Genomic DNA, 16,820 nt, shown 5'->3' on the forward strand with positions numbered 1-16,820 from the left:
GAGGTCAGTCATTTTTATCAAAGGTACACTTCAACTGTGAGAGACGGAATCTAAAACAAAAATCCAGATAATCACACTATGATTTAAATAATTAATTTGTATTTTATTGCATGACATAAGTATTTGATCACCTACCAACCAGTAAGAATTCTGTCTCTCACAGACCTGTTAGTTTTTCTTTAGGAAGCCCTCCTGTTCTCCACCCATTACCTGTATTAACTGCACCTGTTTAAACTTGTTACCTGTATAAAAGACACCTGTCCACAAACTCACATTCAAGTTCAAGATGACGGTCAATCACCCTCAGTCTGGGGCTCCATGCAAGATCTCACCTCGTGGGGCATCAATGATCATGAGGAAGGTGAGGGATCAGCCCAGAACTACACGGCAGGACTTGGTCAATGACCTGAAGAGAGCTGGGACCACAGTCTCAAGGAAAACCATTACTAACACATTACGCCGTCATGGATTAAAATCCTGCAGCGCACGCAGTGTCCCCCGGCTCAAGCCAGCACATGTCCAGGCCCGTCTGAAGTTTGCCAATGACCATCTGGATAATCCAGAGGAGGAATGGGAGAAGGTCATGTGGTCTGATGAGACAAAAATAGAGCTTTTTGGTCTAAACTCCACTCGCCGTGTGGAGTTTAGACCAAAGGAAGAAGGAAGGAAGAAGATGAAGGATGGAAGGAGGAGGAAGAAGAAGGATGAGTACAACCCCAAGAACACCATCCCAACCGTGAAGCATGGAGGTGGAAACATCATTGTTTGGGGATGCTTTTCTGCAAAGGGGACAGGACGACTGTACCATATTGAGGGGAGAATGGATGGGGCCATGTATCGCGAGGTCTTGGCCTACAACCTCCTTCCCTCAGTAAGAGCATTGAAGTTGGGTCGTGGCTGGGTCTTCCAGCATGACAACGACCCGAACCACACAGCCAGGGCAACTAAGGAGTTGCTCCGTAAGAAGCATCTCAAGGTCCTGGAGTGGCCTAGCCAGTCTCTAGACCTGAACCCAATACAAAATCTTTGGAGGAAGCTGAAAGTCTGTATTGCCCAGCGACATCCCCGAAACCTGAAAGATCTGGAGATGGTCTGTATGGAAGAGTGGGCCAAAATCCCTGCTGCAGTGTGTGCAAACCTGGTCAAGAACTACTGGAAACATATGATCTCTGTAATTACAAACAAAGCTTTCTGTACCAAATATTAAGTTCTGCTTTTCTGATGTATCAAATTATTATGTAATGCAATAAAATGCAAATTAATTACTTAAAAATCATACAATGTGATTTTCTGGATTTTTGTTTTAGATTCCGTCACTCACAGTTGAAGAGTACCTATGATAAAAATTACAGACTTCTACATGCTTTGCAAGTAGGAAAACCTGAAAAATCGGCAGTGTATCAAATACTTGTTCTCCTAACTGTATCTAAACATGATTCATAGATGTGGGCAGGCAACATATGCATGAACTAAAAGCTCCACACTCAATGTCTACATTAGAAAAAAAACATACAGAGGGGGAAAGAGAGCGTTAGGAAGGAGAGGAGGAGAGTATAGTTACCACGACTATATACAAGCACAGGAACCAAAAAAAAAAAGAACAATGAACGTCTTGCTTTCATAACCATCTGGTAACTGTTACAATTCAAACTGGGTTGTCTGACCAGTGAAGTCACTTTTTGATTAGATATTGAACCTATGCATGTGTTGTCACACATCACTGTCTTAAAGAGGTTATACCACAAAAGAACTCCTAGAATACTGTATTGATATGAGTCAGTGGGGTTAACACCCCCACTACATCATACTATTGCCACAGCTGACCAGGCTATTTTGGAGCTTCAGTCTGCTCTCATGCCTTACACAAAGCCTTTTTTAATTTCCAAATACCATACCAATGCATCTACTTGCTTGGCCCAAATTGAATGTTTCCCTGCAGATATGTATAAGGCATTGCAACTTTTTACGTTCAGGAAATTGGCACTAAATGTGTTTTCATTTAAACATTTTCAGGAATTTTGTATAGTTTAAGGGTAAAAAGGTTTCTGATAATCAATTGTATATTAAGTCTAAATGTGGAAGTAAAGGGGTCTGAATACTTTCCGTAGACTATGTACATACATTATAAAGTACCAATAATGCCACCTGGTGGAGAGTTTGAGCACCAGAATTTCTAAACTTCAGTTTGAATAGAAGTGTCCAGTTGGGATCCACAACAGTGACCAAAAACACACTGAGACAGAGTTTGTACTAACAAACTGGACATTATTTTAAAACAGGTAGATTGATATGAATTATCTCACACAAATTCCACCTATTTCGTGCATCCCATCCAATAGAAAATTGTTAAAAACTGCACTTCCTTGCGACTACATTCAAGGTTTTCCTTGTGCTGTCATGAACCATCTATCTCAAATTCCTCCTGCTTTTCAGTTTATTTGTGCCTAACAGAGATAAATTGTCAGTGCCCCACAGTGTTCTGAGTCCATGTCTGTTCTGTAGGGCTTAAATTCATGCTTCACTCAGTGATCAACGAATTGGAACAGATCACAAAGTATGACTAAATCCTGGCAATAGATGTTACAATTAAGAGTCGCCTCAGTTTCAACATGACAATGATCCACACTGTGGGGAGCAGAGGGGAAACATTTAAACACATACAAATGAGTAGATAGGGACTTGGTGTGAACGATGATGCAGAATTTTGAACAGGGGTCAGTTAATGTTTTTTTGTTGCCATGTTTTGTTTTATGATTGTGCCATTCTGTTATGACGTACTGTACAGTTGAATGTGAATCCCATAAGAAACAAAAGACATATTTTGCCTGCTCACTCATGTTTTCTTTACAAATGGTACATATATTACCAATTCTCCAACCTTTTGAGTACAACTGTATTTATTTTACATGTTATTTAAAAAAGAAATTCGGGGGGGGTGCCCTTTTTGGGTTTGACCCCTACCCTGCCAGAGGCTGGTGCATGGGCCTGAAAGAGACAATGTGCACTGAAACTTACTGTATATAGGCACAATACAAAAGTCTATATAGACACAATTACTGTAAATAGACACAATACAATAGTCTATATAGACACAATTACTGTAAATAGACACAATACAATACAAAAGTCTATATAGACACAATTACTTTAAATAGACAATAGAAAAGTCTAACTTTAGCACATTTTGATTATCATAGCATTAATTGGTGACATATGAATATCAAAATTCAACCAAGAAATTAATGAAGAAAGAAGCTTTTTCTTTTTTGATAATTAACCAAGAGATTTATGAAGATTACTTCAGACAATTGGTCGTCTACAATGTTGACTGATGGGCTATGACTTGTATTTACCATTCATTGCTTCAAGCTTGAGGTTTGGTGAAGCTTTTATTTCTCTGTTCAGCCTTAAAAAAAAAGTTATCAGACAATTCTTATTTTCTATATAACATTTTCAGTTCCAGTTATTTTAACTATGCAAATTCACACCCTAACCACAGTGAAGGTTGTGATACAGCGGTAATGCTTTTATACAACCCCTATTTTGAGAAATCTTATTGTTTTTTGAAAAATATATGCCCACTTTGAATTTGATGTCAGCAACATGTTTAAAAAAAGTTGGGACAGAGGCCACAAAAGACTGGAAAAGTTGTGTAATGTTAAAAAACTAAACTTGGTGGAATATCACACAACCAATTAGGTCAAATGGCAACAAGTCAGTAACATGATTGGGTATTAACATATTCCAGAGAGGATAGGTCTGTCAGAAAGATGGGGAGGGGTTCACCACTCTGTGATTTACTGTGTGAACAGGTAGTGCAACAATTTAAGAATAACATTTCTCAATGTAAAATTGCAAACAGTTTGGGGATCTCATCATCTAAGGTACATACTATCATTAAAAGATTCCGGAAAAATCTCTGTATGCAAGGGAAAAGGCCAAAAATCTATATTAAATGGCCGTGATCATCATGCTCTCAGGTGGCACAGCATTAAAATCAAACACGATTCTGGAAATTACTGCATGGGCTGTGATGGTAATTCCATTGATAGACACTCTTAAAGGAATAAGTACTTCCCCCAAGGGCCACATTCCTAATGAACAAAGGACAGATACCCTCATTGGGTTAAATAGATAAACAGATGGTTAGAGCACCTAATAATCCTCAGATATTATACAGACGTGTGTCACAACCAAAGACCAGAGTTGCATACCAGGTCATAGAAAGGTCTTTTCTCAAATTTCTCAAATGTATCTTAGTTCAAAAATTTCCATAACAGGGCTCAGGAACACTTCCAATTGTCTGTGAACACAGTAAGTTTAGAAATTATTTTTGGGAATCATGGACGCCGCATCCTCCGGGCTAAAGAGGAGAGGGACCATCCAACTTGTTATCAGCACACAGTTTAAAAGCCAGCATCTGTGATGGTATGGGGGTGCATTACTGCACATGTCATGGATGACTTGCACATCTGTGAAGGTGCCAATAATCCTGAACAATATATATATATATATATATATATATATATATGTATATATATATATATAGATATAGATTTTGGAGCAACATATTCAGGCAATGGCCCTCATTCATGAAAACTTCTCAGAAAATATCTCAGACACAAGCGTGGGGAGAGACTTACGATCATCTCCAAGCATGATTTACAGAACTGTCGCGTCTCTTTGAAATGAGCATAGAGTTCATTGCACATTGAAAAATCTGAATTATGGCATTGACGCTAGAACGCGCTGCACCTGTCCTTTTTTTACATATGACACTCCTGTAATGTATGCAGATGTAGCGATCATCAACCTATGAATTGACAGCTTTCAGCATAAATTATAGCCAAAAACGGTGAATTAATCATTGGTCATTCTCCATGACAAAATCAGTGCAGTTACGGAACACTCTTTTGCGTCTCAGCCCAGAGTTAAGGTCCTTTAGAGGAGCAAGCTCTGCCATCATAAGGGTAACTGCTCGACCCAGATCCACTGGTTTATGTATCCTCTAACCAGTCAATTTAAGACCTGTTAGCTAATCAAGATGTCAGCCACCAAAATAATAATGACCATTTAGGATCTCCAAGTATTTCAATACTATAAGCCTGAGTGACTTAGGAAAGGCAAAGCAAGTTTATTTGTCTAGCGCATTACATAAACAAAGGCATTTCAAAGCTTAAAAGTGCATAAACAACAGAAATAAGTCTTTCACTTTAGAATAAAGTGAAAGACGAAATAAAAGATATAACTGTGGTTGTTATTACGGAGGCTGTTAAGTTTATTTTTCCTGATAATTGTGATCTTTGCAAACTAAACATTATCTTATTTTTTGACGTTGGTTTGCATGGTGTCCGACCAGACGTGAGTTTGATCGTAAGGATACGACAAAGTTAATATTCTAAAATCTAATTTGATCGTACACGCGTTTCATGAATGAGGTCCAATGTCTTTTACAGGAAAGACCTTGCTTACAGTTGGTATCGAAAAGAATCAACCCCCTTTAAAATAATCACATTGTGTTGCTTTGCAGCCTGAAATGAAGACAGACACAGTTTTTGTTTCATTCAGCTGTATTTACTCAGTGCAACCTATAACATCCAAGTGAAAGATATAACACCAACATGTCAGAAATAAATAGCATCATCACTGAGTTGGAAATGGTCAGTATTTTGTTGAACCACCTTTTGCTTTAATTACAGCCGTAGATCTGTTGGGATATGGCTCTACTACTTTTGCACATCTAGACGTTGCAAAATTTGACCGCTCTTCTTTGCAGAACTGCTCAAGTTCAGTTAAATTTGATGGTGACCGTTTGTGGACAGCTGTCTTCAAGTCATTCCACAGATTTACAATGGGGTTTAAGTCTGGGCTCTGACTAGGCCATGCAAGGACATTCACCTTTTTCTCCTTCAACCACTGTGTGGTCTGTTTTGCTGTGTGCTTTGGGTCATTGTCATGTTGGAAGGTAAATCTTCTTCCCATTGACAACTTTCTGGCACAGAACAGCAAATTTTCCTCAAGAATTTGACAGTATTTTGCCCCATCCATTTTTTCTTCTATCCTGACAAGTTCTCTAGTCCCTGCTGCAGAGAAACAACCCCATAACATGATATTACCACCTTCATGCTTTACTGTAGGAATGGTGTTATTTTGATGGTGAGCTGTATTGGATTTTCGCCAGACATATCGTTTGGCGTTGAGGCTAAATAATTCAATTTTAGTCTCCTCTGACCATAACACCTTTTTCCGCGTGGCCTTAGAATCTTCAGTCGTGACTGCATGTGGCCTTTCTTGAGGAGTGGCTTTTTTATTAGAACCCTCCCATACAAGCCACATTTGTGGAGAATTTGTGATATTGTTGTCACATGCCACTCTTTGTCATGAATTCCTGCAACTGCTTCAGAGTTGCTGTAGGCCTCTTGGTTGTTTTCTTCAGTTGCACTACCAAGGACTGAAATGCTTCAGGAAAAGCTTGTTTTATGCTGAGCTAATCAAAATGACCACAGCTGATCACAATTGAAAGTCAATTGGCTTTGTGTGCTATTGAGAAGTTGATTAACTACCCCTGGTTGGGTTTACAAGTGAATTTTAGTTGGTATTATATCTTTCACTTGGATGTTAGAAGTTGTAAATACAGCTGAATAAAAAAAAAATGTTTTGTCCATTTTCATTTCAGGCTGTAAAAGCAACAAAATGTGATTATTTTGTATACTGCATGTATTACAACAGCATGACTCTGTATTAAGAGTCAGGGTGCTAAACTGGCCTGCCTGCAGTCCAGACCTGTCACCCATTGAAAACATTTGGTACGTTATGAAACAAAAAATACGACAAAGGAGACCCTGAAATGTTGAGCACCTATATATACAATCCTATATCAAGCAAGAATGGGAATACATTTCACTTTCAAAACTATGTCAACTGGTCTCCTTAGTTCCCAAACGCTTACACAGTATTGTTAAAAGAAGAGGTGATTCAACAAAGTGGTCAACAAGCCCCTGTCCAAACTTTTTTTGAAACGTGTAGCTGGCGTCAAATGCAAAATGGGCATGTATTTCTCCAGTTTCATCATTTGACATGTTGTCTTTGTACTATTTCCAAAATATATGGGATATTGGTTAATGGTCATTGCATTTTGTTTTTATTTGCATTTTACACAGTGTCCCAACTTGAAATGGTGTTGTAAATGGTGTTGTACATAGGAGGGAATCTTAAGTTTGTTACAACATAATTATCACATAAACATGCTCACATTTATTATTTCGGAGGTCTTTTTGCTACAAACACAGCAAAAAGACTTGAATAGCACTTTTTTAATGTAATCTAGGATGTATACCCTATTAGGTGACCAGAGAAGTACTAAGTTTGACTGATGACTCAAATAAACACATTAAGGCAAAATCAGTATGTTGTTTTTACAGCAGGTTTTTTATTTTTATATTAGACTAAAACTTTCAACTGGTGGGGAGCTTTAGACTCTGCTGTAAAAACTTACACAACTAAAGAAAAAAACATGACCGCTTTTGTGAGGTTTTCGCGTCATTCCCGATCTAGCTCCTCCCCGCCACGCTCCTCACCTGCTACCGTTACACTTTCACTTCCCGACACGCATGAACGCACCCAACAATCCAGATCCCAATCACCGGAATACTGAACACCTGTGCCCTGTATATCCCTCTATTTAGCCTGTGCTCTGCCTCCACTCCAGTGTGAGGTATTGTTCGTAGTGGACCTTCCAAGCCTTGTACAGCTCTCGGTATTTGCCTTTTTGACTCCCAGCCTGTTGTTCTCTTCCCTCCTGTTCCTGTCCTAACTCCTTTTCCAGAAACCTGCGTCCTGACCTGCCTGCCTGCCCCGTGGATTCTCCTCCCGCCTAACCCTGCCTGTGTTGTTGCCCTCGCGGACTGATCACCCGGAATTCCGACCTACCTGCCTGCCCCTGGATTCTCTTACCGTCTCTCCCTGCCTGTGCTGTTGCCTCTGCGGACTGATCACCCGGCTTCCTGACCTGCCTGCTTCTGGTTTTCTCGTTCCTGTCAATTCCTTCATGTGCCTTCGCCTTCGAGGACTGATCTCCTGGTTACCAAACTACCTGCTCGTCTTTACCGTTCTTGCGCTTGCCTACTCCCTTGTAAAAAAAATAAATAATAATCTACAGTTGCACTTCTGCAATTGGGCCCACACTACTCCGGTCTCGGTGTTCATTACAACTTTGAGGAAGTGATGGTTGTACAGATGGTGATTAGTGGTGAAACTCTGACAGAGAGAGGATCATGGCCGACATCTACCATTATATTTTTTGTCGCCTTGTGACCATTTTATACTTACTAACAGGTAAGACAGTCAAGACAAGGATAACATCCAGAATAACAACACCTGTGGAAAATATCAATTAACTTTCTTTAAAAATAACTGTATTGTGTTTTACCATTGAAACATATTCTGATTATTCTCTTGTCAGGTGTCAGTGGAGACACTCGTTCTCTGTACACCAGAGTGGGAGATAATGTAAGTCTGTCATGTACCAATGTGGTTTATCCAAACTGCTCCTCAACTACATGGAACTATCACAGAACTGGATTAGAGAGTGTGATTGAAGAGGTTGGACATGGGAAGATTAAAACTAACTCAAAGAGAGCAAACAGACTGAAAGTGGGGTCTGACTGTTCTCTACATGTTAGTGATGTCAGAGCTGAGGATGCTGGAATCTACACCTGTCGACAATACCTTAGTAATGGACCACAACATGGAAGTGATGCTCCTGTTCATCTGTCTGTTCTAACCAGTGAGTATTACTGTTTAAATGGGAGCTTATATTTCACTGGGCAAAGTGTAGTTTGTAGTCATATTCAGTGTGATCACTACATTAATATAATGAATAATTTCCTCCATGTATGTTTTCTCTCTCAGACTCCTCTTCAACACCAGAGACAGATGTAAAGCCTGATAGACCAGTAACAAGGTGCTTTCTGTACACATTTGATGGACCTGGAAAATGTCGCCAAGGTATTACAGAACCTGTTAGTCTCCTCTGGGTGGATGAGGCAGGTAATAAGCTGAAGAATGACTCCAGACACCAGGTCACACAAACATCTGAGTGTGACATCACTCTGACTGTGACACTCCAGAAGGAGGACAACAACAGGAAGTGGACATGTCAGCTGATTATAGATGGAAAGAAGGAGATCTCCATTGATTTCACATCCATGGTCCCAGGTAATCATTGTATGATTTGTAAAGATATAGTACATCTTCCATGTTCTGGATACATATCTATCACCTGAAACTGTAGAACCTTGGCCACGAACAGCCGATATCAATATTAATTCATGGCCTTAAAAATGTAAGGTGACTTCAAGATTATACTTGATATAAAGACTGTTCTGCTAAAGCGGAGTTCCACAAATGTTTGGTCAGTTTGTTTTTCTACCAGCATAAAATGTGTTGATCCTTTGATGTACCAAAGCCAAGACAATTGAATTCATGGTATTCAGAAATATCTTATGCTATGTGACTGGTCAAGAAAACCAACATTATTCTGCAGATGTCTAAGACTGGTAATGTTAAAACCATATCATTAGGAATTACAATAACATACCTATCATTAAAAAAGCACCAAAAATATTTATAGAAAGTTAGTTTTGTCTAGAGAATTAAATGGATTTCCTGTAGATGTCACAGACTATATTAAAGTAAACTACAGGGTTAGGGTTATAGATAATGAAGTGGATTTCCTGTAGATGTCACACATTATATTAAAGAAAACTCTACAGGCGTTACAGAGTGAGTCAGTGGATGTGGATCTATTTTCTACTGTTCTGTCTCCCTTTAGACACACAGTTTACATGCATGATAGTTACACAGATATTATCTGTAATCACTCTGGTATGTGTGGCTAGTCACACTGATTCACCAAGAAAAATATGTAACCTTGTTTCTTCTCAACCACTATAAAGGAATTACATACTCTACTCAAGGACCAGCCTGGTCACCAACTTCCCCACATTCTGAAAGTAAAGTGTTTAATGTTATTTACATTCTAAGTTGTACATTGTTTGAATGGTTCATCATTAACTATAATCAATACAGATCACTTCAGTAATTGTTGTGTTGCAATACAACATACTTCTTAAAATTCTATTTTCCTGTGTAACATCTCATCTCCTCAGAATCTCCCTATGTAAATCTGATGTATGTGTTTGTGGGAGTGGCTATTGTAGTTGCTGTTTGTGTTGTTGCTGCTGTCATCATATTACACAGGAGAAAGAGTAAGCACTATTTTTTTCTTTTTTTTTTTCAATAAATGTAATAATAGCCCAATAATTGCACATCCACACATTACACTCGTAATATACACTATACTTGTCAACACTTTCTGCCCTCTATTTGCACTTCTGGTTAGATATGCTAACTGCATTTCGTTGTACTGTACTGTTAAATGGTAATAAAGTTGAATCTAATCTAATACACTTTTATTTGTATTAATTCTTCTATTCTTTTATTTGTATACATTTCTTTCCAGAGAATCAAATACCAGCTTATGGAGGCCCTGCCAGAAACAAAGATTTGGTATTGATGAACAGTGTGTTAATGTATTAGATTATTGCTGTAGAAAATTAGCTAGATGTTCCACTATCAATCTAGTAATTCATTACTATTGTTACTCATTTTTGTAGGGTCTGACTGCAGTAAACTCTACCAGCCCACCAGCCAATGAAGACAGGGTCAGTGCATCAATGTGTTATTATGTGGTCATACAAAAGATTTGACTCCGTTTTTATCAAGCAATGTGACCCTGATGAAATTCTACACTTGTAGAGTCAACCTGCTGACTGTATCACCTATGCCTCCATCGGACATATCGACCGAGATCCTCCTCAAAACGTTGATGTAAGTGAAGCTATACTCTGCATTTTGTTACGACACTCCCTCCAGTATGTGGTTTTGTGTGTGTGTGTGTGTGTGTGTGTGTGTGTGTGTGTGTGTGTGTGTGTGTGTGTGTGTGTGTGTGTGTGTGTGTGTGTGTGTGTGTGTGTGTGTGTGTGTGTGTGTGTGTGTGTGTGTGTGTGTGTGTGTGTGTGTGTGTGTGTGTGTGTGTGTAGGCCCATGGTGAGGATTCAGTGACCTACGCTTCAGTTATGACCTCTACTGACAGAGGAAGAGAGACAGAGAACCCTGCTGACCCCAACTCCCTCTATTCTACTGTCAATAAAGGAGCCATCAAGACATCAACATAAGGACTATATTTTATTCCTTTAGCAGACGTTCTGATCCAGAGCGTACATTTCAAGTAAGGTGAAACAGCCACACAGCTTAATAGTGAGTGGATACTAATCAGCAAATTAGTTATTGGTAGAAGTCAGTGCTGGAAATTAAATCGTACACATTATTCAAGTTTCTGCTCTACTAGTGTAACTGGGTTGATTAGGTTTTCTCTTTTCACTGAACAAATGTGTAATGAATGTTCCGGTATTGTTACTGGCTGGTTTATGCCAGATGACAATAAGGCACATTCTTATTGGCCCCGCTTGCACATCAAGGGAGGTTGCAAACATCTAAATCTTTCCCATCTCATATCGGTTGTGGATTATTTTTATATGTATCTTAAATTACTGTGTTAGTGTGTTAGCTAGCATGCTTGATTGGAAGCGTCACAATGGCCCTCATTTATCATTCTTTCGTAGAAACGGGCATATATGTTGGCGTAGGATTTTGCTTACAATCCTCTCACCGCCTGATTTATGAAGCTGTGCGTACCTTTAAAATCCAGGTGTACGCAATACCTGCCCTTGATAAATGTCACGGCTGAAAACGATCGTCATTAGAATAACACGCCCCTATATATTCAAGTCTCCGCTTCCCCCACGCCCCCATTTTACGCCATGGACACACGGAAGATGGCAAAAAAGAGAAACGTCTCTCACGTGGAGATTGAGACGATCACCAGGGAGGTAGAAATAAAATGGTTTTATTTGGCAGTTTAAAAAGAGGAATAAAAGATGATGATATGATGTGGAGTACCATTCATTAACATTAATAATTGCATGACAATTTGTAATATTCGTCTTATTATTTTATGATATTTCTATTATTATTATTTAAAAGAATGTCATTTTTATTATTTTGTCAGTCTGAATTATATTTTGGTCATTAAAAGCCTTTTATTACTGAACCCAGTCCGTGCGCAACTGCTGGGCCTAACCCTGAAACGTCATGTAAAGCGCCAAGTGTACGCTGGAAATGTGGTGTACGCACTTTTGATAAATGCCACTGGAACAGTTAATGATTACATCTGTTACACTAGCCTTCATGGGCAGCTGGTTCCACCAGTGAGGTGCCAGGACAGAGAAGAGACTCACACACACTCATTCTCACAAACCCTAATATCAGTAACTAGAAGGACATTGTAATGTCCACCCCACCAGATCCAGCCCAACAGTGTGCGGCATCCCCAGAGTTGTAGATGTCTTTGGCCTAACACAGCCCACTTCCTATTACGCACAGCTGTAGCTTGTTGTCTGTTGGTCACAAAATGCTTTTCTCCTGTCTTTGTTTGTTCAGTGTTCATTGTTTATTGTCACCAGTGCAGAGATGAGCTCTGTATTTTGGTTTTGTAGAGGTTTTCTGGCCTCAGCCTGTGTTTTGTTTAATTAAATAAAACTCCACTTTTGTTTCCACACATTTTATTTCAAAGACACATGACATACATTTTGTGTGAGATGGCCAATTATGTTCTGGGAACAGATGTTTAGTGTCTATTGGTTGTTTTTTTAAAAGTGCCTTTTACCCTAGGTGTCTCTTAGGTATTTTGTGTTATATTTGAGAGATTTCTAGGTCAGCAAGGTTTTGTTTCACACGTAATTGTTCAGAAGGGACACACTTTGAGCTCATATTCATTATTTAATTTCAATTCCAATATGCTGTGGTAGACAGCTAAAACAGTATAACACTGTCACGAAAGGATGTTAAAATAAATAATCTGTCCAAGGACCTCAGTTAGAGAAACAACTGCTCTAAATAGAAGCTATTATGTAACTTCCTCTTTCAGCATTAACCACACACTTTGTAAATGTAAGGTAATGACTAGTATGCTAAGATAGGTTTTTCTATCAAATTAAGCGACATTATCCTTATCTCAACCCCAACTCATAATAAAGAGATTAAAACAAAGGACACAAACAAAATACATGGCTAAATTTACATTTAGGAAGAAACACTACATTAACAAGGATTTCAGATGGTACATAGAACATATGAAATCAGAGGAATGCAATCACCTTATTACCCTCCTTGTTTATTCAACAATTAATTTTAGTTTTTGCTCAGTGATGCTGTTTTGACCAAAAATAGTACATTGATTATTGACAAATGTAGATTATTATTGACAATTACCTCTCGTCCACTCTGTAGGGCAAGAGCCTGCAAGACATATAAACCAGGCAGTCGGGCTATTAAGTGCCTTGGCCGCGAAGAATGTAAAAATTTACAATAAAAAGTCCCACAATAGTGTGTTTCAGCGTTGTCAGTATAACATGATAATGTCCAAAGTGCTGTCCCATTACTATTTATAGCATTTAGAGCCCTTGCAGCCTCTTGCACTCAATCACTTACCAGGTGACGTCAGTTAAGTCTGTGAGGGTTCAGGGCTTAGGGTTTAGGGGGGACTTTGGGACTGGGCCATAGACTGCCTGCTTCAGGTCAGTCACGCTGAAGGTCAGGAAGAAGAGATCGGCACAGAGTACTGATGGGACGCTTGAAGCAACGCTTCGGTACGCACCTCGAGATTTTCTAGCGAGGCAGGTTGTAACGAAGCTTCGGTACTCATTTCTGATGAAAGAAAATGCCCTCTTAGATGGCATATGAAGCTTTGCTTCTGTGTCGTACAACCTGATTTGCTGACTTTTGGTTTCAAGTCCAGTTTAAGTACTGTATAAGGAAGTGAAAAGCTGTTCATTTCCGATAGTTGGCGAAAGTTGTTTAAAGACTTAATAGAGATATTTTTACTTGTGAGATTTTTTGGAATGGAACCATCTAGAAAAAAGATGTTCCTCAATAACAATTCACAAGATATTTCCCTGTTACAAAAGCACTATTCTCTCATCACTGTCCAGTTACAAAAGCACAGTTGCCAGTTCAAAACACATGTAGCAAATCTCTTTATTTCATTACTCACTGATTTGACATGCGCTGTTACATTCAGTATTTACCTATTACTTATGCATATAAAAGAAACATTTAGGAAAAAATAAGAATACACAAATTAATTGTATGATCAGGCATTTGTAAAAAGTAAAGAATAACATTTTAAGCTATAGTTATATTAACTATATTGACTTTGCTTTGTGAGTGATGTAACTGGCGTGAGTCCTTGAAGTGGATGACTGATGGTGGATGTCCACTGTTCTGGGTAGAATTCATCTGCAATTATGGCTGCTTATGGGCTTATCCGCTATGGGTATTTTTTCTTTTTCGGCGGGGGAGGGCTGTGTTGACATCCATTCATGAACTTTTTTTTATTTGACATTAAACCCACCAAAATGATTTTTCTCACTCATGCGCAAAATCAAAACACGTTATAATGAGCCCTATGTTAGCAGGCAACATATTTCTGTGGTGGTGCCATATAAAATGAACAACTCTTTGCTAAATAAACACAGCACATTTAGCAACACAGTGCAAACTTATAAAACTGACCTGATACACCAACTATATCTGCCACCATCCTCCAAGCATTATTGGGCTTGTCCTTTGCTATAATTTGCTTTTCCTCCAGTTGATAGCAGAACTTTTAACATGGAGCAACATTATTTCACACTGCAGTACAACGATGGACCAACAAGGAAGACCTTCTCTTGTTTATGAAAGACTCTACTTCCATTGGATAAACCCCTGGCGTTAGCTGGATTCATTTGCAAAATATAAAAAACGTATTGACACGCTGGAACAGCTCAAACGGCCACGCTGCCTTCCCGAGATGTTTTGCGCAGCCGTCAACAATGCCTTGACGCAATTCATAGAAAATGAATTGTTACCATCGTTGTTGCTCATTGGAAGCCCACGTGCACAGTGAGGCTTCCGTTGAGCCAATGCAACGTCATTGCGGTAAACATTATCTGACCTGCTATTCCTTATTTCAACCAGTAGGTGCCCTTAGTGAGCGCTATCTAGACGAGGCATCGACAAATGGGCCTTTCAGTGAAGCAATGTGCTGGAAAGCCTCATCGATTTAACAAGGCCTCGTTTGGCCATCACTAGTGCAGAGCAGGGGAAAACGTCCTTTTATTATTCTCGAACAATGATCCACAAACCAAAAGCCAAACAAGGGCAACATAAATAGGGTCCCCAATTAGAGGCAACATGGTGCAGCTGCCTCTAATAGCCAGGCCCTGACTGTGACTCCAAGGCGCATAGAGATGCCTAGAGGCCCCTGTCCTGTCACAGCGTCACGATTGGATTAAGGTCAGGACATTGACATCAACACACATTTTCTTTCTCCTGAGCCATTCTTTGGTAGCTTAAATCTTTGGGTCGTTGTCTTGTTGACAAAACTGTCAGTCAAATTATTTCGCGTTGATGCAAGGTCATCAAGTGTGACTGGAAGAAAAAGAAGTAGGAGTAGGTTCTGCAAATCCTTCTTTAAGGAACTAGTAGAATTAGTGGGTTTGAATTACTATTAAACTCTTGAAATGACAAATTCTTTCCAGTTTTGATAGCAAGAAGGCCTAAACGATGTGCAAAATATATTTTTTGTAATTAAAATACATCACAACAGATACAGTCATACGATATGGGAACACAGCCTTCAAATGTAGGTTGACCTACAATCTCATCGTGGTATCAGAATTGCCACTGTAACATTGACTAAAATCCAACAACCATGAATTTGAGGAAGTATAGTGTTGAAATATGGGCTGTGGTGAGAAACTCATTGCGCACCAACACAGACAGAGGGAAGAAAAAGAGAAATGACAATTTGTGGTGTATATAAATCATTACTGGAACTGCTTGTGATCCTATTGCCCCTACTGTCATGTAGGATAAAAAGAGAATACCAAGAATATGCTTTGAGATATCAGAACCCACATTTACTTTATGCTGCCAAACATGACATTTATGTTTTGTTGTTTAATGTTGAATGCCTCTTCGATGTTGTAGAATACACCTTTTCTGTATGATTTAGAAAATCTCATCTCATTTCATCTTCATCCGCTTATCCGGAATCGGACAGCAGCGACAGCAGCTCCCTTCCCCGAACCACATTGTCCAGCTCTGACTGGGGGATCTCGAGGCGTTCCCAGGCCAGTCGAAATATAATCTCTCCACCTAGTCTTGGTCCTACCCCGAGGTCTCCTCCCAGCTGGACGTGCCTGGAACACCTCCCTAGGGAAATGTCATGGAGGCATCCTTACCGGATGCCCGAACCACCTCAACTGGCTCCTTTAGATGCAAAGGAGCAGCGGCTCTACTCCGAGTTCCTGACTGAGCTTCTCACCCTATCCCTAAGGGAGAAGCCTGCCACCCTTCTGAGAAAACCCATTTCATCTAGTTCTTTCGGTCATGACCCAGCCTTCATGACCATAGGTGAGGGTCTTTTCGTCACAATGGTGTGGTAAAGCGAATGCAATACCGCCCCCGCTGCTCCGATTCTCCGGCCAATCTCCCGCTCCATTGTCCACTCACTCGCGAACAAGACCCTGAGATACTTGAACTCCTTTACGTGTGGTAACGCTTCATTCCCTACCCAGAGGAGGCACTCCATCAGTTTCCTGCTGAGAACCATGGCCTCAGATTTAGAGGTGCTAATCCTCATCCCAACCGCT

General features: G+C 39.6%; 1 protein-coding gene across 3 annotated transcripts; it reads left to right on the forward strand.

The window, feature by feature from the left end:
- Window positions 1–8,002: 8,002 nt before the first annotated feature.
- On the forward strand, window positions 8,003–13,521 carry LOC105008368. 3 transcript variants are annotated; one of them, XR_004574740.1, is made up of 10 exons: window positions 8,003–8,334; window positions 8,462–8,785; window positions 8,911–9,216; window positions 9,957–10,013; window positions 10,170–10,268; window positions 10,523–10,569; window positions 10,677–10,724; window positions 10,819–10,890; window positions 11,103–11,290; window positions 13,411–13,521. XR_004574740.1 is itself a non-coding variant. In XM_034287850.1 (9 exons), exons 1-9 carry the CDS (start codon window positions 8,274–8,276, stop codon window positions 13,432–13,434), a joined length of 1,038 nt encoding a protein of 345 aa, XP_034143741.1. In that variant the 5' UTR covers window positions 8,003–8,273; the 3' UTR covers window positions 13,435–13,506. The 3 variants fall into 3 exon arrangements, 2 of the variants coding, with proteins under 2 accessions (XP_034143741.1, XP_034143740.1); XM_034287850.1 differs by lacking the exon at window positions 11,103–11,290 and having other exon boundaries at window positions 13,411–13,506; XM_034287849.1 differs by lacking the exon at window positions 13,411–13,521 and having other exon boundaries at window positions 11,103–11,798.
- The last annotated feature ends 3,299 nt before the right edge of the window (window positions 13,522–16,820 follow it).

The sequence above is a fragment of the Esox lucius genome, chromosome 18 (assembly GCF_011004845.1).
Source record: "Esox lucius isolate fEsoLuc1 chromosome 18, fEsoLuc1.pri, whole genome shotgun sequence".
Taxonomy (NCBI): Eukaryota; Metazoa; Chordata; class Actinopteri; order Esociformes; family Esocidae; genus Esox; species Esox lucius.